The following is a 26,362-nucleotide window of genomic DNA, read 5'->3' as shown; positions in this document are numbered from 1 at the left end:
CCTTGGCCCTGTGAAGATTCTGTGCCCCAGTGTAGGAGAATGCCAGGGCCAATAAGTGGGAGAGGGTGGGGTGGCAAGATTGGGGAGGGGGGAGGCAACAGGGGCTTGTTCTTATTTTTGTTTGTTTGTTTGTTTGTTTTTTTGGAGAGGAAACTTGGAAAGGAGAAATCATATCACATGTAAATAAAGAAAATATCTAATAAAAAAAGAAAAAGTTATATAAAAAAGATATGTTGCAGAGCAATAGTAATAAAAACAAAATGGTACTAGCACAAAAATAGACATGTAGACTAATAGAACAAAACTGAAGATTCAAATATAAGTACATTAATTTCAGCCACTTAGCATTTAACAAAAAAAACCCCAAAAACATAAATCGGAGAAAAGAAAGCATCTTCAATAGTTGTGGCTAGAAAAAACTGGATGTCCACATGTAGAAAAATTAAATTAGACTTGTATGCATCATCTTGCATAAAAGCCGACTTTAAATGAATAAAAGGCTTCAACTGAAGAGGAAGCTCATAGAATTGGAGAGAACATTAGTTATATTAATATGTAGAATATAAAAAATTCAAAAAGTAAAAAACAGAAAACAAACAAAAACCCCAAACAAAAAACTAAAACCAAGCAACCCACTCAAAAAACAAAACAAAATCAAAAACAAACATAACAAAACAAAACAAAAACCAAGACTGGGCCCCAAGTAGAGAGTTCTTCAAGAGGAAAAAACATGGCTAAGAAATGTCTCAAAAGATGTTAATTGTCCCTGACAACTAGGGAAATGCAAATCCAAACAAGTTTGAGATCTCATCTTACCCAGGTCAGATTGGCAAAGATCGACCAAACAACAGACAGCAAATGCTGGAGGGAATCTGGGGAAAAGGAAACTCATTCACTGTGGATGGAACTGCAAACTGGTTCAGTCACTCTGCAAGCCAGAGTTGGGAAACTTTAACAAGCTAAAGTTAATCTACCACATGACCAAGCTACACTACTCCTAGGCATATGCTCAAGGGACTGGCCATCATATTCTCCTCACCCACGTGCGTTGTTGCTCTATTTAAAATAGCCAAGAAACACAAACAACCTAAATGTGCATCAGGTGATGGATACTGAGAATGCAGGACATATGGAATACTATTTGAGCATAAGGAAAAGTGAAATTGTGAAATTCACGGGTTAACTGACAGAACTCGAAAAGATCATATCGAATGAAGTCACGCAGACTCAGGAAGACAAATACTGATCTCACACTGGAGGATCCTAGGTCCAAATCATCAGAGGTGAGCACATATCCCGGAGTAAATGCAGAAGCTAGGACAGTAAAATGGGACCATTGCCAGGCTAGAGGGTGGAAAAGAAGGTGATCTTATGAGGAAATGGGAAAGAAGGTGGCTCTAAATAGGGTGTGGGGAGGGATAAAAATGGGAGAGAGGAGGGTAAAATATCAGTAATAATGTCTGACAAGTCAAAAGGAATCATGTTATTACCTACCCACCTAAAAATGCCCATAGTACATAGTACACACAGGCAAGCACACATTTTAATAATAATAATAATAATAATAATAATAATAATAATAATAATAATAATAATATCTGGGACAACAGTGCTTCCTCCAAGGGCCATAGATCATCAATTAAAAACCCACACACCAGGCATGAGAAACCCTCTTCCCTGTTGTTTGTTCACGATTATCCAAGAGCCTCCCAAAACATTATAGAAAACTGCAAATGCTCTTGGTTGTCCTTCGTAGGTGGAAGGTGTTAATTCCCTATTGCTTAAGACAACATGTGTATCAGACACAGGGTGAGCTGAATACCTCCTCCCCAGGACTCTTTTTTTATGGTACCGGAAGGCACCATATAAGCTTCCAAAGGAGGGAAGTAAACAACAGTCCTACCTAGTTAAGACACATATGAACTAAAATGACCAATATGGCGCTACATACAATAATAAGGCTGCAGTAGTAGCACACATGCCTTGGTAGTAACCAACAGCTGTCTAATTGGACTTAAGGCCATTCCACAAGAGGATAATCATGCCTGGTACAGGAAACCTAGCCAACTACTTAGGGCTAGTGAACTAACAGGTCTTATGGAAGAACTTACAACTGCCACTTCACTAAAATCAACGTAATTTTTAACAACATTCTAAATGTTTTCTTCTTATACCCACAGTAACTGTGGTCCTCTACCCCATCAAAGAAAATTCTCTGTGCAATAGACAGTGACCAGTATAGAAAACCACAACCAATTAAAATGCAGGGGGAAACCCAGTCCCAAAGAATACATTTATAAAACAACGCCCACATCCAACGGCTCAGAAAGCATTGTGGAAGACGGGGTAGAAAGACTGTCAAGAACCGAAGGATCAGAGAATTTTCTGTGAGATTGTGCCTCCTAGAAATGCTGCAAGCTATAGTCATAACAGCTCACCAACATGACTGCCTAAACATGAACTGAACAAAGGTGACACCCGTTGAATGATTATTAATATAGATTCGTAAAATTAGTATGGTGGCAGCCATTCCTTCATCAGGTAATTCCCTAAATAACTACACAGAGAAACCATGATTTAATTCAAGCTTCACCTCAATATCTGGGCAGTTAAATGGTTTATGGTACCGCCCTATCCTAATCTGGCTACCTCCCAGCCCTTCCCATAAAACTTGTATATTATTATTGATCTGGATCTTTTTCGATGGTTTTTTCGGTTTGGGGGGTTTTTGTTTTTGTTTGCTTGTTTGTTTTCCCCTCATTTTCTCAGACCTTCTGGCAGATCTGAATTTTCCTCTCCATCTTTCTTCTGGCTGGCTGGAGGAAGTTTCTACCCTATTGTCTCTTCTACCCAGCCATTGGGTGATCAGCATTAATTGACAAGGCAGAAAATAAATGATAAGAATTGTTTACATAAACTTGAGACAGGAGATTCTAGACTGAGCCTGGGACTGAAACTAGAGATGAGGGCAGAGAAATGAGCATTTGAATAACATGAGGATAACCTTTTACAGAGTGCATAAAAACATTATGCCTAGAGATATGATAGACATGCTAATGTGGATAGAGGAGAAAGCTTTTGAAGCCTCAATCCTATATAAAATCTACAAGCAATTAAGGCATGTTGAGAGTGGAAGACATAGTTCTCCCTGGGGATGATCACATCATTTAGGTATATAATAACAATTGGTCAGCTCCCAAAACACACATACATAAGTACGTTATATAGACTGGAGAAGTTGTTCGAGATTTATGTAACAACAATTAATGAAAGCAGAGGCAATGAATTTGAAAAAGATCAAGGAGCAGTGTTAGCTTACAGGTGATTCCACTAGGCTCCTCCTGGGGACATAGCATATGTCACCTGCTATTGCTGCCAGGTGCTTAAGGTGTGGACTTCATATAAAAGAACTGCCCCACCATTCCAGAGAGTGCGCACTCTCTCTCCCTCTCTCTGTGTCTCTGTTCCTATGTGTTCCCAAATGGTCTCTCCCTCTTTCTCCCCTCTGTCCATCCTATTCTCTGCTCCCATCTGTCTGTCTATCTGTCTACATATCCACTCACTGTTTCTACCCCTTCTCCAGGTCCTCACTACCCTCCCCCCCCAAATAAGCCTCCTTATGCCAAATCTGTTGCATGATATAAGTTCTCAGGGTGACATCTTGGCATGGGCCCAGCAGGTAACCTCTCAACGCATTATATTTCATAACAAGGATTACACAGGATATTTTAGGGAGATGAAAGTGAAGAGGAAAATAATATAATTATATCAAAAACTCAAGAAAAAGACCCAGCTATTATAGATGGTTCACCATATAGAAAACAAACTTCAGTACTTAGAATTCCTTCACCTTTGTTTTCTATATCCTTTGTGTATGTGTGTGTGTGTGTGTGTGTGTGTGACATGGGTGCTTGATTCCTAGACTCCAGTGGCAGCAATTCAGCAGTGAAGTAAGTGCTTGAAGGGCAGAAGAAAAGGAAAAGATGTTTAATATTTTTACCACTGATTGGTGATAGCACTGAGTGACATACATCCTTAGACTACCTGCCCCTGGAATTCCTGCTGCAGGAGATAAACACAGGCTTTGTTGCCCTGTCACTGCAGTGGGGCAATGCTTGTTGTAGTTCTACATATATCCATCATATAACATCTTTATCATCTATCTATCATTTATCTTATCTATCTATCTATCTATCTATCTATCTATCTATCTATCTATCTATCTATCTATCTACCTATCTTCTTCTTCTTCTTCTTCTTCTTCTTCTTCTTCTTCTTCTTCTTCTTCTTCTTCTTCTTCTTCTTCTTCTTCTTCTTCTTCTTCTTCGTCTCCTTCTCCTTCTCCTTCTCCTCCTCCTTCTCCTCCTTCTCCTCCTCCTCCTTCTCTTCCTCCTCCTCCTTCTTCTTTTTCTTCATCATCATCACCATCACCATCGCCATCGCCATCACCATCACCATCACCATCATCATCTATGCTCCTATCAATCTTTCTAGCAAGCTAGCTACGAAGATAGCTAAGGTCTTACTATTCAGGCCAGGCTATCCTTATATTCTCTTTTTTCCCCTTTATTTTATGTTCATTGGTGTTTTGCTTGTGAATATGCCTATGTGAGAGTGTCTGATCTTGGAGTTACACAGTTGTGAGCTGACATGTAGATGCTGTGATTTGAATCCAGGACCCCTGGAAGAGCAGTCAGTGCCCTTAACTGCTGAACCTTCTCTCCAGCCCCTTGTACTCTTGATCCTCCCGCTCCAGCCTGTAGAATACAAGAGATGAGATTACAAGTATTCACCACCACATGTTTTTGAGGTCTGTAAGATTTCAAACTCATAATATGAACATTCTGAGGGACAGCAACCTACTAATCCTTCCCAAGGTCACAGAGCTGTTGAATAGCACAATCTGGTTTGAAACAAAGATTTAAAAAAAAAAAAAACCTCTTGAATGACTGTCTCTAACCTCCTCGATATGCCTGACTTAGAAACTCAAGTACCTTATTAATGATGGGACTCTACAGGATGTCTTGAGTGTCCAGTGACAACTCAACATTTACACCTAGATGTTTTTGATACGTGTCTTTGATTGCAAGTGGCTGAGTCCACGTCTCTTTTCCCCAACTGAATCTGTCCCTCCAGCCCTTCCCATCACAGGCGAAAGTCCTGTCATCTGATTACTCTCAAGGCCAGTAGCTCTGTGTTTCACATCTGCCCGTAACTGCACATTCTACTGTATTAACAAATCTAAACCTCAAGAAAATTACCATTGTCTGCTATCTGTACTTTTTTTTCAGGAGCTCCTGCTCTTTTGTGCCTAGTCTTGAACCCCACACACTATGTCATCATGTTACCTAGACTAAAATTTAAAGAATTTAAACTTGAAAATACTTTAAACTGTCAATTGCACAATCAGCATAAAACCCAACACTCTTCTAACTGCAGCATTGTGAGTCTTTCTGATACTGTCTTTGTTCCCTTTCTGCTCTCATTTGACACCACCATCTTTCTTATTCATGTTTACATTCCTTTTCTTAAGTAAACTAAACAGTTCCTGCTGTAGGCTTTTGGCCCTCGCTGTTGGTTCTATTTGATGTTGTCTGTGCTTGTTCCCAGAGTGGCCTGTTTACAGATTAAAGCGGCAGAGTAGACATCAGCTCCTCAGGAAAGCCCTCTTGTCTTCCCAATTGATGGGACCCACTGTTGCATGACCATTCCACAGGAGATCATAGGATTAATGCTATTGCACTGGCCATTGTTATAACGCTTTATCAATATATTTGTGTGGTCCTGAATGAAGGCCCCTGGGTTAAGAACTTTTTCCAACTTGTTACTCACTTCATATGCGCAAAAATACGTGGAGAAACATACAACTTTCAAAGCACTTTATGGTGAAATGCAAACTAGACATGGAACAGTAAATTAGAGGTGATGAAGTTCATTGAGTGTGTTTAATGACTGTTATATTTTTGGTTGTGTGTGTGTGTGTGTGTGTGTGTGTGTGTGTGTGTGTGTGTGAGAGAGAGAGAGAGAGAGAGAGAGAGAAAGAGAGAGAGAGAGAGAGAGAGAGAGTTGGCATGCAGGAAAACTGTAGGGAGCTGGCAGTTTATCTAAGACCATAGTCATTGGTACTGGACAAGGCTGGGAGGCATGATCAGAGGTTTCTCCAGCCATGTTTGTTTGCTGTTGTTCTGAGTCTGCAAATAGAAGAGTGTTGATGGCAGAGGCTGAGGGGTGCAGAGAGCAGAGGGGAAAGATGGAACAGGAGAGCATGTGACAAAGAAATGCAAATCATGTGACAGGAGATTTGGTCTTGAACATTAGTATCATTTGATTGTTGTATCATTTGGGAGAGCTCATTTGATAATATTAAATTTTAAGTTATCTAACCTATAAAACAATTATAATATTGCCTGCATGTGTCAGAAAGTTGCTACCAGGTTAGGAAATATATTCCATGTTTTTATGAAAAATAAAGCCCACAGGATTTATTTCTTGATCCCTAAGCATTCATTTTCTACTTTTATAATATTGTAATCTGCTCTTAAGCAATTATTCTTTCCCTGATAAAGTCAGCCAACATAATGACTAATGAGGTCCTGAGTGATCAGACAGGGGGTCTGTATGACATTCCAGGTAGACCAAATTGAGAGGGTCAATCCTTGGAATTTAAAACCCCATGAAGGGAGGAGAGACAAAAGGCATTCGTTCCCAGACAGTGCTGGCTGGAGACTATCAGTAACGCCGTGAGTCATCTCCAGGTTTACCATGGCTAATGCCTACTTGAAGCTTACCTTCTGGGTTTGCACTGTCTTTTAGGACATTCAAGAAGATTTTTATGAATTTTCCTCTTTATATGCTAGTCAAAGGCAATATCTTCTGTAAGAAATCAAACTGTACCAAGAACATTAAGAGACATACAAATATTGACAGTGCTACTATTAATAGGAATAACATTTTATGGCTGCTTCTTACTTTTGACTCCAAGACTAGCTCAGAAAAATAAATGAAAATACCAACACCATGACTCTCCCTGGTGCCCAGGCAACATCTTCTACTTCTCTTCCTTCAAGGAAGCATCATTCCCGATGGTGGCTAACTGACCAGCTCCCAAAAGCTTCGGGCAACTATTCTGAGACACATTTCTAAAGCTTTGAGTTTGCCGTATCACTCACAGTAAACTCATGCCTGTGGCTTTAAGAAGAGCAGCAGAAGCAGCTTCCAAGTGTGAGAAGAATAAATCATGTATAAAAACATGTCAGCAACTAGAGAGAAACTGCACCTTAATTTATAATGCAGAAGAGCTCACTGTCACCATCTAACTTAGAGCACAAGCATCATACAGTGAGACACTGAAGTTCTGAATAATCAGTGTTTACAAACAACATCTGCTTTAGAAGCCCCTCAGTTCCAGGCACACGAGAGGATGCTGAGGCACCAGGTACCTGGCTGTCTCTGACTGCATCCCCTAGAACCATTAGGTGCCTATAGATCCTCAGGTAGGGGTGGGGCCTTATTCGCTCTTCCTTTGTCCATGATGGCATGTTAACACACCTGGTCTTGTGCAGACTTTGTATATTGTGCAGCAGCAGCAATGAGTTCATGATTATGACAGGTATGTTGGGTCCAGAAGACAGACTTTCACAGCATTTCTTTCTGTCTTTTGACCCTTAAATTTGTTTTAGCTCCTCCCAGCTTCCACGGTGTTTGCTGGGCCCTGGAATGGTCGATACAGATATCTCCCTTTGGGCTGAGCATTCAACAGCTACTTACTCTCAGCACCTTGACCTGTTAAGTTTCTCTCCATCAACTCCCATCCAGTACAAAAAGAAGGTTCTTGGACCAAGGCTAAGAGCCTTATTAATCTATGGATACAAGCAGGAATTTACATTGAGTTTTGACAACATGTCCATTTAGCGAAACAGCATTAGTACTGCCAAGCATTAGTACTCATATATCTGCCTCTGAGATGGGCTGCTAGGAAGAGCTACTTGACTTTTAGCAAGACATACATTTTAGAGATTTAAAAAAAAAAAAAACTCATGTAGCAATTCTGAGCTGTATGCCTTCTAATCTTTGCTACTCCATCCATCAAAGCCAAATGCTGTGAAACAAAATGGCCATGCCTTCAGCACTCTCCAGCCTGGAAGAAAAAGCATTAGTCCACTTAACAGCGATCGTTTTTACTTCAAAAATGAAAAATACAATTTGATCTTCACAGTTAAAACTTAGTAAACAACTTAAAAATACATATTTCTGCTGCTGTCCCTATAACAGCACAACTATTCAACCAAGATTGACTTCATTTTGTTATACCAAATGCTCACCCTATTAATATGTTAGTATGTCAAGATAGATAAATAACATCTTTGCTCTCAAGACCATTACAGGACACAAGCCAAACTCTGACACCAGATTTTTGCCAAGGTCACATTGCCTGAAAGGTGAGGGGGAATTCCTAGCAGGGTCATGGAATGATTAACACTTTCAGGGCCAAGAGTGGTTGGTGAACAGTGATATTGAAAAGATTGCTCATCCAGGAAGAGCACACACATTATAATGTTTTACAAACAGAGGATGACTAAGGAGAAGGAAGAGTGGTAATTACTGAGCCCCAAGTGCTGCCAGTGAGCCTTCTCCTATATTTTATCTTTCTAAGTTAAAGAGAAGAGAAGAAAGAAGAGAGGGAGACAGACAGACAGACAGACAGAAACACAAACACACAGAGAGACAGAGAGAAACAGAAAAAGAGGCAGAAACAGACATAATGACAGAGACAGACAGGGAGAGAGACATAGAGGCTGAGAATATGAATGACTGTAAGCAAAGTTCACCCCTCTCTTCACTCTCGTCACTGAAATTGCCGTTTGGATGGGTACTGCCTCTTACAGCATGATACATGCACTGGATAGTGACTCCCCAGTTGATGCCTACAGGCCTGATGGAGGTACCAAGCTTATTACCAGGTAAATATAATGTTGCATCCCTTAGCATTCTCCTTGCATTTGCTCCGTTATGTAGCTGATAGAATATCACCTGCTTAATCTTTCTGTAACATCATATAAAGATGCCAGTCCCTTGACAAACATTGTTCAGTGTCTTCTCGTCCCCCATCTAAAGACTCTGGGACTCTTTTCTACTACTGGATTGCCTTATCTAACCTTAATGGGAGAGAGTGTGCTTAGTCTTACTGCTAGTTGATAAGCCAGGGCCAGTTGATATCCATGGGAGAACTGCCCTTTTCTGAAGAGAAATAGAGGAGGGGGAGGAAGAGGAGGAGGAGGAAGAGGAGAGAGGAGGAGGAGGAGGAGGAAGAGGAGAGAGGAGGAGGAGGAGGAGGAGGAGAAAGGGATGGTGGTGGGGAAGTGGAGGCTGGGAGAAGAGGAGGGAGGAGAAGCAGCAGTTAGGATATTTAATACATTAAATAAATAAATAAAATTAACCAACAGCTAAACAGAATTTCTCCAATTATACTTGTGTAACTCAGTTTTCAGCCTCTGGGTATTTCTCATCACTCTTAGAAATCAATTCTCTTCCACCCTTCAAATTCTAGCCATTCTCCATTCTTTGTTTTAGAAGCAACACTGAGAACACTTATGAATTTTCTATTTAATGATCTTAAATTAATTCAAAATACATTTAATAAATGACTGTGTGCATAGTAGTAGTCGTCATGATACTTGAGATTTAAATAGTCTGTGCTGGGGAGATCTACCACACAATCAGGGTATGAAATAAACAGTTAACAGTGTACATTTATTCAGCAAAATATAGTTGCTGTGCACAAAATCTATTATGCTACACTGGAGGCTGAAACACAATTTTTTCTTCATGGATTTCTTACATGGGGGATCATAGAGGGATAGCAGCCTATTCTTTTGTTTATATTTTGACTTTATAGCACTATTTCAGGTTATATTTTCAAATAAAAATTAGTAGCATTGCAGTTAGAGAGTGGAAATAAAATTTGGAAACAAGAAGCTTAGAGAGGGTGCAGTTGGTCAAAATTTAGGTTTGGAAAATTCCATGATTTCCACAAACTGATCTTAACTTAAAACATTTTAAACATTGTTCTTTTTTTCTGATTTTAGTTACTATGCAGTGTGTTGATGTTAGCGCTGCTGAAAACACAACCAGAAAGGCTCATCCCACTTTTAAATCTACAGAAAGTTGGGGTGGATCTTAGGACTTGGGAGTGAGCCAGTGGCTGATGACTCACACTCCATATACTATTGAAAGTAAACTGAGGCAGGGTCAAGATTCAGGCATGAGAATTCTACAAGGCACCTAAGGTACAATCTTGTTGATTTTAAATTGAAGTTTATGATCAGGATATTATCTTTAGACTACTGTTGGGCTCAAAGAGTTAATGAACGTTGTCAAGCTCACATAAAGAGTAAGGTTGAGGAGTACTCAGCCACTTAATCACAATTCCCTTATTGCAGAATACCCTTTGGGCAGATAGATGGTGAATGGATACATGATATATATTAAAGACCTTCCACCCAGTCCATCTAGACAATGCTGAAATATGTCTGTGATGCCTGAAAACACAAATGAACTAGGAGTACTCACTGGTTCTAAGAACCTGAGGAAGCCTTTCCTCATTCACGGATTCAGTTCTTTCTCATTGTAAAACCGAGTTAATATATTCTCAACATCATAGCAATGACTAAGTGCTATATTGTTTGGAAGATCTCAAATGTTCCTTCAGGATCAAGAGTATTAGTAGATAATAAATAGTAATTATAGGACCAAACCTAGAATTCCACAGAGAAATAAAGATTTTGATTAAACAGTATTTCAGTAATAAATGTGAGGCTGATAAAATTAACAAACTAAGCAATTTAAATCCTAAAAGTCCTGTTGATTATTCTCCAGTGCCACTCTCTAGCCTTATCCTTCAATCCATGCTACACCTTTCTTGGTTGCCTAGGTGATCAATGATGGTTTCCCATACCCTCTGCTTTTGGTTATGGAGACACCATTCAGAGAGAGGAGAAATAAGTGAGTATCTTGTTTTCTTGCTTCTGATTGCTTGTCAATGCAGCACAGCAGCTGCTATATTCTGTATTGTGTTTAATGTATCCCACATTAACCAGGTTCCCATCTTCTGATTCTCAGGATTACTGATACTCATCACTTCCCAGTAAGCAATCTTTGGTTGTTTCAGCATCCCTTGCTGATTCAAAAAAATATTTTCCCTGTGAACAACTAACTCTTTATCCAAATGCCATTCACCCCCAGGTGGATGTGCTTTGTGGTCTCTGCCTGGTCAATGACTGCAACAATGTTGGGGCAAACATGCGTAATAGCCTCTCCCAACCTTCAAAAGTGAATGAGATTGGACTAAATGTGGCCATGATGACGTACTCAGGCAGAGACTGGGCAAGGAAGCCAAGAATACCTCTCCCTTTGTATATTCCTCTCCGTTCAATGACTAGCTATTGTTTCCAGGTTGGAAAAATACATTTGCAGTAAATGAAGTAGGTAGGAAGTCATGCATAGTAAGAGTAATGTAAGCCAAATATTTTCTTTGTTTCCAAAGAAAGGGGACTTAGAGCTGGGATTGGAGTCTAGGGGTATGTCTTCTCTTCCACTCATCTCATTCAGTGTAATAACGCTGGAGCTAAGAGCATGATACCCAGAGAATAATGGTCAAATCTGGAAAGAATTTGATGCCCTCAATGCAATCTCCTATACATAGGCATATCTTTTCTTTGTCAAAAGGAGTTTGTTTATCCAGACTTGCTTTTACTTTCTTCTCTTGCTTACCATAAATCAGCCACTTTGGAAGAAATGCATCAAATTCTTTCCTTAACTAAAAATCGATTCTCTAAGACAGTTTTTTTTTTTTCATATATTTTAGGACAGTAAGATCATACCCAAAATGCTTGCTGTGGATGTGATGCACTTTTGACAAAAGGAATATATTATATTTAAAGAGTAATTCGTTCAACATATTGAACTGTACTCAACTGCTGTTACTTAGATAATCCACAAATGTAGTTGAATATTCATAACTATGTTTAGTGATGCTATTTTTATAACACTGCTGCAATCACTTGCTGCAAAATCCCAGATCTCCTGGGAATAAACCAAGAATAATTTTTCTAATTAAAAAATGTACTCTATTAGTCTGGATTCTCAAAAGAAATAGTGCCAACAGGAAATGGAGCTTGCCTACACTGCAGGGAATGACAAAATGTTTCCCTCAAACAACCAAGAAAAATGTTACTCTCATCTAGAAACACAATCACAGATCTGTCCTGAGCAGTGTTTAATCAAATAGCATGCCTGGAGAGGCAAGCTAAGACACTCACAAATCTAACTATCCAACATACAAGTCAAGTGGAATGGTTGGGGCCAGAAGGGCTTGAGATTTGATGCCTTTCACGTTTTGGAATGCTTGCTTCTAAGATCCCCAAGGTTTTCAGAGTTTCTGGTTAAGGATGTTTAATTTGTACTTCTTTCCTCACCTTCTTCCTTTCATTATCCTTTGATACAATTCCTTAATAACATTGTAGACATACCTCAGATCTGTGCAAGCATTTTAGATGGTGTAGTCTACACCCCTTTAAGTCTCCAGGCTCATATCTAATACCATGCTATACCCTTGTGCTTCACTAGCTAGAATTTTGGCTTTTCTTTTTTATGCCTTGTCCTAGCTCAGTACAATGGAGACAGAGTTTGGTACTCTATCATCTTTTCATTTCTTCTTTCAAGACATAATGACCATAGAACTAAGGGAGATGCTAAGTGAACTAAAGGAGGCAAAGACATACTACGAAACTGACCAGTCATTGGTCCAGGGAACTCTCTCTAGACTTTCTCTGGCTCGTGTGAATGATCTGTTTTGATAGAGGGAGGATGTATAGTTTTCATGTGAAATGTCCAGATTTAGGTCATCTTGTTATATCTGATGGCTTCATCACATTGATCTCTGGCCTTAACAGAAATTTCTATCTGTTTTGTGGTGATAAAGTCCAATTTCACCAGCAAATAACCAGGACATGGGGGAGGTGAGGTGAAGGGACAGACTAGGACCTGGAGGAGAGAAAGGAAAGAAGCTGCAATCGGGGTATAAAGACACACACACATACCATCACCACCACCACCAACAACAACAACTACAACAGCAAAGCCTGCTTTCCACGCCCTCTTCAAAATAATCAGGAAAGCCTACATCTCAAACCTTAATTCTTAATCTTTGCTGTGTGAGGTCACAGAGCTACAGAAATGTGACCCTTTTTCTAATGAGGCATAACCAGAAACTAGAACTTCTAATATCAGGCCTAGAATTCTTCACATTGTTACTGCTACCTCTCTCATCTCCTTCTAGCATCTCCCAGCCTCAGGATTTTGACCAATGTATTATCTTTTAAAAGTTACGTTTGTCACTGCCTGTCAAAATGATTTACCTTCTGTAAATATTTGCTGGCATTGGTTTATGCTATAATCTTTCCATGGACTGGCTGCCTACGATCCATGGCTTGTGAGATGTCTGAGGATTTCTGACTGCCTCTGTATCCTATCTGTATTGAGATTTCCATCTACTAGCTCTATCTGCTTGTCAAAACCCCATTACCTCTTTGAAAACATCCCCTTAGCTGTCACAGCAAGTTTCTCTTTGTGTCACTAAATTCTAGACTCCTTCTTTACATTCACATACCACCCTGTTCATTTTCAACCTCCATCTCCCACATACCCCATCTTGTCATACTCTTGGAGATGTGTACAGAGCTTTACCTGAGTCTCCTGTTAGAATTTGATCCTTCAAACCTGGTCATGTGAGAGACAACGATCTTCAGTTTCGTCTAGTTTCTGGGACTCTCTGATCAGTTTAGATTCTTTAAGATCCCAATAGCAGGCATTAATTAAATCAGAAGCAGTGTCTGTAATGTGTAATGCTTGAGGTTATTCAGGGCATGTGCCAATGATGCTTCTGCATTTGTGCTTAATAATCTCCAATTATCTACCCAGGTTTTTGATTTGCAAAACAATAAAATTGATGTTGAGACTAAATGAGGCATTTCATCAAATATAGGACCTTATGAGTTTTAAGATACCTATGACATAAATATTTAATGGAATTTTAGAACTGATATAATAATATGTGTATAATCACTGCATCCAGTACCTCAGTAACCATATGTACTCAGCAAATATGTGTTCACTTTCAACTCTGTCATATCTATAACTTTAAAAAATTTTCCTACCTCTTGACCCTGCAAAAACTCTCAAATTAAGAAAATACTCCAGAAAGCAATAATAGGGTGAATAGAAGATCTGGAAATACCTTTGACTTTTATTACAATCAGAAGTTTTCTTCCTTAACAGTCTAAAAATGGAACTAATTCTAAATGTGTGCTGAAGCTTTGGAGTGAGGGGAAACTATGCCGATCAAGAATCAAAGAAGTATTTCTATTTAAAAAGGGGGAAATGTTGCTTAGCTTCCTGTTTTAAAGGTTTGATTGATTGATTGATTGGTTGATATGCTTATTTACTTGTTTTTGCATACAGATGTTTTGCCTGAATGTATATCTTTGGACAACCTGTGTGCCTTGTGTCCTTGGATGCAAGATCAGATCCCATGGAATTGATGGTTGTGAGCTTTCATGTGGGTATTTGGGGATAGAATCTTGGTCTTCTAGAAGAGGAGCCAGTTTTCTTAATTGCTGAGGTGTCTCTATGGTCCCAGCTTCCGTTGTCTCATTTCCCAGTTAGTAGTGTTTCTCTTACCACAGGTATGTTTTGGGTGACATTTTCATTTTTGACAGAAATATTTCTTATACAGAAAAATGCAAATAGTTGTACAGCTGGTAGAAGAGTCTGGAAAGACAATCAGCAGTAAATGATAGGTTATGATAATTGCTTAAAACTTTCCTCCTGAGAGTGATAGGGGGTCATGGAATTATATATATGTGTTAAGAATGAGACAATTGGGAGCTGAAGAGATGGCTCAGCACTTTAGAATGTGTACCGCTCTTGCAGAGAATCTCAGACTCATTTCCTGAACCCGTCCTGGACAGCTTCCAACTGTCTTTAATTTCAGCTCCAGGGGATACAACACCCCTCTTCTGGCCTCCATGGACACCTGCACACGCACACACACACACACACACACACACACACACACACACACACACACAGAAAGAGAGATGGGGGGAGAATGAGATAATAATCCTTATTTGTACCTTCAAAATAACCATCAGGATAACAAGATGCAGAATTGAATAAGAAATAATGAAAGTATGCAGTGAACCAAAGGTCACAGGCATTCAAAATTAAATGAACATGGGAAACCATATATACCTGTGGTCTCTTTTAAGCAAGACAAGAAAAAGAGTTTTAATACATACAGTTAGTGGTTGCTTGTGGAGTCAAGCTTTAGAAAGGAGATGCTTAAAGGGAAAATGCACAGATGACATGATGTCAGTTCAAAAGACTGTAGCTTGCAATGTCTTTCAGTACCAATTGTTATGGTGCTCAATCAAAAGTTTCTATTAAAAATATCAAGGATGTAGGGAAGTAGTTCTAAGGATAACATGTTCACTGTAGTGAAAGTGTTAGGAACTGAGTTTGGATCCATAGAACCCATATAAGGAGCCATGCATGGCACTGTGGTGTTCTTAATTCCAGTGCTGGAAGACAGAGACAGATGATTCTGGGGCCTCATGGAGTAGCAAGCATATCCCATCAGTGAACTCCAGGTCAATCAATAAAAACCATATTTCAAGAAATAAGGTACAAGTGATCAAGGAAGGACCCTGAAATTCACCTCTGCTCTCCACACATGAACACACAGGTGTCACACACCCATACCAATGCCTGTCCCCATAGCCGCACATATCTCCACCCCACCCCCATACATACTAGAACTAGCTGAGGTCTATCGCAAAGATAAAACTTTATAAATAAAAAACTATGGGAAGAGCTAAAGGTATCTTAGGATAAACATTGGAAGGGATGTGAGGCTTAATAGTCTTTATCTTAATGTCAGGAAGGAAATACCTGGAAATTTTTGTGTTAGGGTAACAAATTCACTTGACAAAAGAGATTCAAGGTATCATGGTCCTTTCGGGTAACAGTAATTCATTTTGTGCCACTGGCAAACCATCAGGCCTGTCTCAGGGAGATTTCCACAGATCGATGATGGGCAACAAAGAAATGTCTACAGAAGTGCAAGGCAAGCATCTATCTATAGGCTCAAGCAAAATGCAGAGATTGACTGGGAGAGATGAAAAGGGGGGCTAGAAAAAGAAAGAGTAAAGGCAGATGCAGGCACAGAAAATAAGACCCGACTGAAACATCGCTACAAGAGAGAATCGGAATTGAGTGGACTCCCACAGATTTGGAGGTGGCTGATGCCATCTGTGGGTGCTGCCAAACTCCTCACTGGGTGCCTCCAGGAAGAAGATGCAGGGCAGGAAAGAACCTTGCTGAGGTGCTGTTTTCAGTGCAAGCAGCTGTTACACTTTGTCCCTATTTTATGCTTATGCGATGGAACTCTTAAGTGTCAGCACAGACAAGGGACTACCTGGAAACAAAGCTATGACTCAGAAAGAGTATTAAGACGAAGCCCTCCAGGATTGGTGTCAGTGTGACAAGTACCCAGTGTGAGCCTAATACACGTGTCAGAATTGTTGAAGGGGCTCATGATAAGGTGGTGAATACAGGAGAAATGGCATTCGGAGTTTACACACTGACAATGGGAAAAGATAATGAAAAGAGAAACAGTAAGTCAATTATACATTATATTAGAAATTAATAAACTCTGTAGAAAAATAAAAGTACTAGAGAGAGAGATCCAGATTCCTTGTGAATGTACAACTGAAACACAGGAGATACCAGGGAATCATCCACTTGGACATGGAGATGGGGCAGGAATGGTTACGTGCACGCACGCACACACACACACACACACACACACACACACACACACTGTATATATATATATATATATATATATATATACAATGTACATATGTATATATACACATATATGCATATGTATATGCTTATGTGTGTGTATACATTTATAGAATTCTATGTAGCCAAAATGAGAAGTAACTTAGAAAACAGATAAGTATTGGAAATCTAAGCCCATAGGGTCTTTACTCAGGATATAAAAGGTCAAAAAAAGAATCAAAGACTTAGTATTGATATAGACTAGGTCTATGATCTGAAGTAAGAGAAGTAACCTGAAAGTAGCCATGAAGGAGAGTTAGAAAGAGAAACTGAAGTTTTCTGAGTCGCTGAACCTCATGAGATACATTTTGCTACTGTCTGTTCTGAAAGAAGAGACAAGCAATGGGGTAGGTAGTAGGTGCTGCCATATAAAAGGTACAGGAGAAAATATTGAGAAATCCTCTTGTGATGCCTTTGAGCACTCTGAGGCTAGTGGAAGAAAGCAAGCAAGGTGCATGATACTTCATATTTGGGATCTTAGGGATATTGAAGGTTTGTGTTTCCCACTGGGTAAGAATGCCCACCAACTGAAATGCAACAGAGCTTCCTCAGGTAAGACAGGCTGCCTGAGCAACAGCATTGTGACCTATGACACACCACAGAACACTGTAAGGTGGGAGTAAAATTAGGGTCGTATGAACTATGATCTACCATAATGTCACATTAATGTTTGTGGAACATCAGACAACTTGTTTGGTTCCCCTAAACTATACTTTATTTAAAAAAAAAAAAAAAAGAAAATGAAGTAGCTATGTATAAATGTTATGGAAAGGCTCAAATTAGATATTACAATTAAATAACTCAGGACAGTGCTAATTTATTTACTATTAATAAGTCAACACCATCTACTGAAGTATACAGCATTGTTATTTATTTGTTCTTTAATAGAAGTATAGAAAATTCACCTGTAGGCAAGAAGAGTATTTAAGGCAGATGTTAACAACTGGCAGCCCATGACGTCTTCCTATTGTCTCAGTGGATTAGAAAGAAGAGAGTGGGGATGTAGGGAATCTATGAGTGTTTAAACACAGATTATCATCCAGAGTTTTTGGACAATATGCTGTTTAATGGCCTGTAAAAGGCATGGCTTTTGCACAGCTGAGGAGTTATGGCTACTGTCTGAGTCATAGATGACCATGTAATATGTTTATATGTTATGTGATTATGATAAGCCCATGTGTAGGTTGTTTAGCATGTCTCTTATCTTCAAGTCTGTCATATGCTGCTGCCCTGCCATCATGAAATCTCAAACGCAATTCTAAGACAAAGGCTTTAGATGCACTCCTCCTGTGTGTATTCCTGCTGACGTGGCATTCCCCATGGGGTCCACCCCAGATGTCTTACTGGAGTTTCTTGGGTGCAGCTATCTGAGGGCAAAGGGGTAATGCACTAAGTGCTGGAAAGAGAGGCATGCATAACCAATTATGGTCTTATCGCCAGGAGCAGGAATAGAAGAAGCCATGGCAACAGCTGTGACAGCAGTGCCAGTAGCAGCCTGTGAGTGTGATAGGACTCTGGCCATGGTCCTGGCAGGTGCCTCCCGTTCTTTGCTTCCATTTGTCTGCCAAAACTCCTTTTATAGAACCGTATTAATTGTATGGACTATCCTGTATCATGCCAACAAATGACCATTTTTTCAAAGGAACTCGGGATTGGTTTCTGTTGTCTGAAACTAGAGAGGCTGACTGAAACACTGATGGATATGATTCACAGGAGAAACGCAAAGACTGTGGACACAAAGAGCAGTGCAGTTCCCCAGGCAGAATGTACTGCAGTGCGGATGGTATTTGCTACAAATGTACAAACAACTCCATGAGAGAAAAGAGTTCACAAATAGCATGAGTTTCTGATATGAGCAGGGACCCATGTTCTAGTCCATAAGATAGGGCTGTGGCCTTGAGCAAATTGTGCAGGTAATTGAAAATTGAATCTTCATAGTATAACTAAGTTAAGGAAAATAGCATATGAAACTTCCATGATTGGAGCAGAAAGTCGATAGATAATAATTCCAATAAGACATAGAATCAGATTCATGGTGCCACAAGGAACAAGGAACACAAGGAGCATTACATACAGCATTCTTTCTTGGAAAAGCATGAGCTAGCAGTTCTTTAGACATAGATTTCTGTATAAGAAGAAATCATCAACTCCACATGTCATTACCCATAAAAATCAAATGAAAAGGATGTAGATGAACCATATGGGGTGGTTCATCATGAGACTAATGGATCGACTCCCAGCATCCATTACTGAAAATTATAAGGTGCTGGTGAGTGATCCTGAAACTCTAGAGAATTAGAGCATGTTCATTGGAGTCACAACCCGGGTCTGCTAATTACTATCTGAAAAATTGGAACATGCAAATCTATTTCCCAGATTTACATTTTTCATTTGAAAATAGAAGCATATGTACCTCAAAAAGGTTTTGTATAAAGTAAATAAGATGATATAAACCCAACATTTATCACCAGCCTTAAGTTATAACTAGTAAATTAAGATCTTTTCAACATTGTTTCACTGGCCCGCAAAATAGAAAATAAAGCCCGTCTTGTAATATTTATGTATCTTTGGAAGAACAAACTGTATATCATAGGAAGTTAGGGAGGGTATTGCTTAGTATTTTACAACAATAAGTTTCTCTGTTAAAGTAGAACCCAGGTCTTCCATATTGCTAGCTACAAGGAATGAGAGGCTTCTGAAGGGACCTATTGTAAATTCTCTTGCTATTACTTATATAACCATCCTAGGAGACTCTTTAATGGCTTAAGCACACATTAGTGCCTTGAACTCCACCTCTCAAACAGCTAGCTAGATTAAGCGATATTTGTAGCTAGTAGATCATGAAGTCTTCTAGGGATCCATTACTTAGTCTCCATTTGTTTTCACACATGTACAGTCAACTAAGTTGCTAGTTGGTGCATGGGTAGAAGGGGATGGTAAAATCAGTCAGTGTAGATAATAGTTTTATGTGAGAGAGCTGTTAAGTGCCCCTCACGTTTTCTATAAGACAAATTTATGACAATTTGATTCTATTTATGAGTAATGTTCCAAAATGGCAAGGAATTTTGACTATCAACAAGACAGCTGCCTTAGATCCACAGAAAGCCATTGCAGGCAGAAGAAAACGCATTGTGTCATGGTGCAAATAAGAGGTCTCTCTTGGGATTTCTTTAAACTTTATCTAAGTAATTGAGTCATGCAGAAGATAGAAAGGTCACATTTTAGAACCTCGGAAGCTACATACTCATTGGTAGAGTAAACTCTGAGATGATAAACAATCAGAGATCATACCTTATAGTTCTTTACACAGTTCTGAAGACTTAATTTCAGGATATGAAAATACTCAAGGCATATTTAGTAATTACAAGCCAATAAGAAGATCCATTCAGGAGGAATAATTGTATAATTTCTGCATGGCTTCATATGTGAAGCTTAGAGAACGGCGCTAAGTAGATTCCTCTGTCATTAGCACTACTGCTGGCGGTGACTCACCGTTTTAACCAAGACCGCATCACATCCTAAAACAGTGGCTATTCTTGTCTCCCCTTTGTACATAGGAGAAATTAAGCAGACTTTATTTCCCAGCAGCTTAAAACCTTTCAGAAAGTTCACTTGACTTGATCCCACTTCTGAGATTATTTCCGGTTACAAGATACAGTTAAAGTAAACTATGATTAAACAAGAAATTTCTGTTTTGAAATGTTTTTCATTTGCCTGAAAGAGCTTGTCTTGTTGGGTGGAAAATTAATTTGTATTCTCAGTGACCTGTGGTTACTTACAACAGCAAAATGCCATCTGTGTAAATAGTAGGGGATCAGCTCCTAAGTGCATGAGAATAAATGCTTTAAATTACATTAAGACATTTAATTTTCATGTGTTTCAACCAGTAAACATTATAACAACCACATTATGAATGTACACATTAGGAGTACCAGGTGGTGACATGAAAAGTATAAATATATGCTCGTGATAAAGAAGAAACAATACCATTAGGCACGAGCTACAATAAAACAAAATAAACCGCATTTTCACCCTTTAATTCACAAACAATTAAGAACATATAAGTATTTCTGTTCTATAATGGATACCTAACCAGTGATATTACTATTTACAGGAATAAAAAAATACAGAATTTACTGAATTTTTGTTGAGTACAAACATTGCTAACCTTTTAACACAAATTCAGTCTTGGAATTTTCTTCCATGAAGACTGTGACAGGGCACACAAGACCTGTACAGGTTCAGTTTGGATAATATGTGCCTCAAATATGTATCAGACAATGTTTCCTCTGAGTCACCTACCACCTCAGGCTCTTCCTATCTCTTTTTTCCCTTCTACTTAGGCCCCTGAGACTGGAGACCCATCTCCATTCTTTGTTCATCGGCCCAGTCTGGGACAAGGCTCAATACACAGAGCCAGAACGCCTTTTGCTGGTGTTTCAAGAACATGTAGACAGAAGCCATCTGGTTGGCCATTTGTGCCTAGCTCGTAATTACATATCTTTCTTGAAGAGAATTTCCAGAGTTTTTCTGAAGTAAATTGGATTGGATGGAGAAACAGAAAGGTATTCCTGAGAGAATGGTCCTAGCATGCGGGTGTTTCAGGGGAAGAGGAAAACATATGTCTGGGGAAAGAGATTATGTCTGATACTTCGAGAGTCATGTGGTCACTGCTCACCTCACAGTACTGTGGAGTTCAGAGTTTATAAACCTTGGATGCCTGCATTATTTGTAGGTTCAGTTCTCTCAACCTTACAGCCTTTTCCTCTGTCCCTGTAGGCACTATGTATAAACAGTCCCTAGCAGAATGGGAGGACCATTGCATAAATGAGTTCTTCAGAGACAAAATGAACAGTCAGTGTACCTGAATATAGAAAAATACCAGGGATGGCATTATGGTGTAGACTTCAGGAAATGGGATTTGAAATCTGACAAGAAAGGATTATTTTCCATTTGAATGACATTTGGGCTCCTTTTTCATTTACAAAATAAGACAATTAATAGCAGGGTGCTGTTTTACAGTACTATTAGCATGATGCCGAGGAATGGTGGCTAGGAAAGTGTTTGGCAACCATAATAAACTGGACACTAGTTAACAACTCTCACTCCACCATGAAGATTAGTAACGCTCTTAACAACAGGGGACTTTCTATCTGATAGGCATTGTTGCCCTTACTGGTGACATTAAATTATGGATGGATGCTAATAAAAAAATATCAATTGGCAAAAGTAACTTTTGTCAATTTTTTTTAATTTTGTGGTATCTAATCTATTTGGTTTAATACATGGACCAAGATAAACAACTATTATATTCGAATTTTAACAAATTCTTGGGTATGTTAACATAATAGTTGTCTATAACTACCCAGAGTAACATGAATCAATTTTCATATCATTTGTAATAGATTTACTGTAAAAATTGCAGTTTTTAAAAAATTGTATTTGACCTTCACAACATTCCCTTAAAGGGGGGACCAGAAAGAAAATATTTGAAACATTCAAGAAATCACTTCCCAGTGGAGGAATTAAGCGATTTGGAAGGTAGAGTTACTGGAACATCTGTCTCAGTCCTTGGTCTCCTTAGGTGTTGTGCACAGAATCTATAACCTTCCACCTTAGCCTGGGCTATATGCAGAAGGTGGGTTTATTGGATAAATAATGTGAGCCCACGTGGTCCTTTCTAAAGTATCTAGCTATAGAAAAACAAAACAAAACCAAATCTATGACAAGAAAGCTTTTTTGATAAATAGGTTAGAAATTCTAATGCTATGCTGCTGTGTTAAAAGGCCTAGAGTACCAAAGGCTGCAGAGAACAAACACTGCACAAGTGTAGAGAAGAGAGGGGGAACCACAAGTGAACCTTAGGGTCCCCTGGCTTTGGAGACCCTTAGTTTTCTAGAGTGGGTTTCCTAAGACATCATTATACCTATAGCACATGCATAAATATGTTTTGTTTTTATTGTTTTCTGTATTTCTTATCAAATACAAAGGATTTTTTATCCTTTATTGTTATTTTATAAGCTTTTCATAGAGCAAATGTCTTTCTTTTATAAACAGGAAAAAAAATAAAATATGTCCAAAGAGTATCACTTGTATTGGAAATTAATAGAAAGGAAGATTGAGGACTCTACCCAGCTGCTTTCCAGTCATTTAAGAGTCTGGTTTTTGTTGTTGTTGTTGTTGTTTTGTTTTGTTTTGTTTCTTGAAACAGGGTTTCTCTGTGTAGCCCTGGCTGTCCCGGAACTCACTCTGTAGACCCGGCTGGCCTCGAACTCAGAAATATGCCTGCCTCTGCCTCCCAAGTGCTAGGGTTAAAGGTGTGTGCCACCACTGCTCGGCTAAGAGTCTGTTTTATACCAGGTTTAAGAAAAAACCTCTGGGACTGGAGAAATGGCTCAGATTAAGAATACTTGCTGATCTTGCAAGGGACCCAGGTTCAGTTCCTAACATCCACCCTGAGCATCTAGTGGTTCATAACTGGCCATGAGTCCAATTCTAGGGCATCCGGTGCCCCCTTCTAGCTTCCAGAGGCTCTGCACACACATGGTACATACATGGGCAAGATATGGAATTTTAACTCAGATTTTTTGAGAACCAAAGTTAACCACACATATACCCAAATTCAAAACAAAAGACAAACATCTTTATGCTTAGGATTCTCTAGGGAAGGAAATAGGGTGCACTGCCGAATATTAGCTACTTGGCTGGCTAATCTCTGAACCCAAGTGAGCATGAGAAATATTAATAGTGCATTAATATGAAGCTACAGGTGACTGATTTCCACTTACATTTTTCTTGTATTGAGGCTTGTATCAGGCATCATCTTGATTTAAAACCAGAAAACAAAACCAAAACCCAACTCTTTGCAAAGAGAACAACAATATTGATTTCCATGGCTTTCTCTCTTTCTTTGGTTCAAACACACATATTCTCCGGTGCAACAGAAACATGTTTCCACTTCAGTGAAGTGACAGTAAAATTTAACCAAACCAAAGTGTGAAGCAGTTGGGTCTTCTCTTTTGTCATCAAATTAAAGCTGTGAATCTCAGGAGGAATTCCAGGTTACTGGGAATACAGGGTTCCTTTCATAAATTTCTTAGTTTTTTGTTTTGTTTTTTTTTTTTCAGTATCATGAAGATTTTGTTTATTTGATTTTTAATAAATGTTCTTTTTAAAGGCAAAATGAATATACGTGAATAGAGGAAACTAAGATTCAGGCTAGGGCCTCTTTGAGACTCTCCCCATCGGCAGGAAGGTAGGGTGAAGCGATTCTACAGTTTAGGGCAATTTCTGTAGAATTTCAACTCAGTTTTAATTGTGAAAGACATCATTCTTAAGTGTTTTGTTGTAAACAGCATGAATATGGTGTGAGACACTAGTTGATTTTTTTTATTCCCTCTAACAAAAGGGACACATGACGGTTGGAATGATAGAGCTAACAGCTATAGGTTATTTTGCTACAGTTGAGAGAATTAAGCTTATTTATCATCGGCTATGGCCAAGAATGTGACTCTAGGCTGAGTATATAATTAGACACAGTCCTTTTTCAAGTGCAGAAACCTGGAGGAAAAAAACCCACATGCTTTTCAAACACATTTTTTATTCTAAATAAAGAGATCTAATTTAGATCGTAAGTGGGAGATTCGCAAATATCTATACCTCCCAGCTCTGTCAAAATTAACTTACCAAGATTGATATTCCTGTTTGGCAAATCCAAGAGGGACTGCAGCAACCTAAGACATCCAGATTTCAATCTCTGAAATTTGATTTAGTAAAGTCAATTACCAGCCTGGTTTCAAATTATAATGGTTTCCATTTGCTTTTTGTTACTTAAAAAAAAAAAATTCTAACTACTGCTTACGCTTCTCTATTTGCTGTGTTTAATTTCTATTTTGGTGTTGTGTTTCCTTCTACTTTGTGCTTACTGACAATCTCTTTCACCAAACGAGTCACCAAGATCTTCATGTATAGTAGAAATGTGAAAGGCAAAGTACCTTCCAAATTGTCTTTTGTTCACATGGGGACAACTGTTTTTCCCCCCTAGAGGTATGGTGGCCTGAAAGGGACATGTCCTCTAAGTCAGCAGTTACAGAGTATCAAAACCTTCCACACACCAGGCTGCACCCCTGATTTTCTCTTCCTTATGGGGAAATGCACACAGCTCCTGGATGTCCTGGACAGTGATGGCATGCAAATCCCAGAACTGATGGCTATTGATGCAGGTGAAGCCCAAGCCTGCTCCCCTCTCACTGGAGAGCAGAGACAAGAACAGTAGAGGAAAGAACAGTTTATCTAGATCGTGAAAGGGCTGGGCCTGAACCCAGGCCTCTTGGCTCCCTGCCAAAATTCCTTCTCTTTTATTTAGCCTTGGCAGGCTATAATCAAGTTTTTACCTTTAAGGTTCTTTATTCTTTTTAAGAACTTAATTCTGGAAAAAGTAACACATTCTCAGGAATTTATAGCTTTGTGTCATTACTAAGTAATCAATATCACCCTTGGAAAGAAATTCAATAAAATGTTCTGTCAAGGGGTCTCAGCTACTTCTTGCTAGGTTCCTCAAGGCCCCCAAATATTCTGGTTTATTATTATATTTTTTATTAATTTATTAATGCTTATGAATATGTTTTATATTAGTCAGCCAACTCTGACCAACTAGACAGGCAAGAGGGCAAGGAGACAGAGGCAGAGGAGTTAATGATGTTACAAAGGACCTGATAGCATGAAGGGTCTTCTGAGCTAGGCAGCATGTTTCTCATTTTACAGAAGAGAACATTGAAGTGAGAGACACTAAGTAATTTTCCCAAGGATCTACTGGCATGACAGAGGTAAAACAACTTGAGCCACTTTGACCCCAAATGTCGTTATCTTGAAGCAAATGTTTGCAAACCGAGTAAAAAAGACAGGGAATGGGGTTCTTTAGAAAGACCTAAGACATTATTCATAAATGCTGCTTTTTAAAAGTCACTAACATAAAAAAAAATCTGTATTCTTTCTCCGGCCCTTTGGCCGTTTCCTCCACAGATGAAGGCCAAGTATTTAAAAGACTCATTCAGTCATGCTAATAATAAATAAAGCAGTATGATTTAAACTTTTGGGTGGTCTGCCTGTCAGATACCCATGATGTCCTCTCTCTCATAGAAATGTGTACACAGGCATGGGCACCCTGGAAAAACATAAATTATTCTGGAAACTGTTCTCTTGGTGCTAGCGTGATTTCTGATTGGCTTCAGAGGCTTGCTTTCATCATGGTCAGCTTCATTTGTCATTCACAGATTACCCGGCGGAAAAGGCCGTGTACTGAACTTCAAATAGCAGCCATGCACCACTGATCATTCATTTTACAAAACTCATTTTAGATAACATTTTATAAGACCCATAACAAGTGGATAATATACAC

General features: G+C 39.0%; 1 protein-coding gene across 5 annotated transcripts in view; it reads right to left on the bottom strand.

Annotated features, from left to right (window-relative positions):
• Pde4b (phosphodiesterase 4B) overlaps positions 1–26,362 on the bottom strand; it is a 539,717-nt gene that overhangs the window by 148,628 nt on the left and 364,727 nt on the right. The window contains exon 1 of one of the 5 annotated variants that reach the window (XM_031377968.1): positions 13,744–13,799. The exons of the other annotated variants lie outside the window; for them this stretch is intronic. Coding sequence (XP_031233828.1) covers positions 13,744–13,784 — 41 coding nt within the window. The 5' untranslated portion in view covers positions 13,785–13,799. Of the gene's footprint in view, positions 1–13,743; positions 13,800–26,362 lie in introns of those variants that run through there. 5 annotated transcript variants of the gene reach the window in all.

The sequence above is a fragment of the Mastomys coucha genome, unplaced genomic scaffold (assembly GCF_008632895.1).
Source record: "Mastomys coucha isolate ucsf_1 unplaced genomic scaffold, UCSF_Mcou_1 pScaffold18, whole genome shotgun sequence".
NCBI lineage: Eukaryota > Metazoa > Chordata > Mammalia > Rodentia > Muridae > Mastomys > Mastomys coucha.
This window is presented reverse-complemented; position numbering and strand designations above follow the sequence as displayed.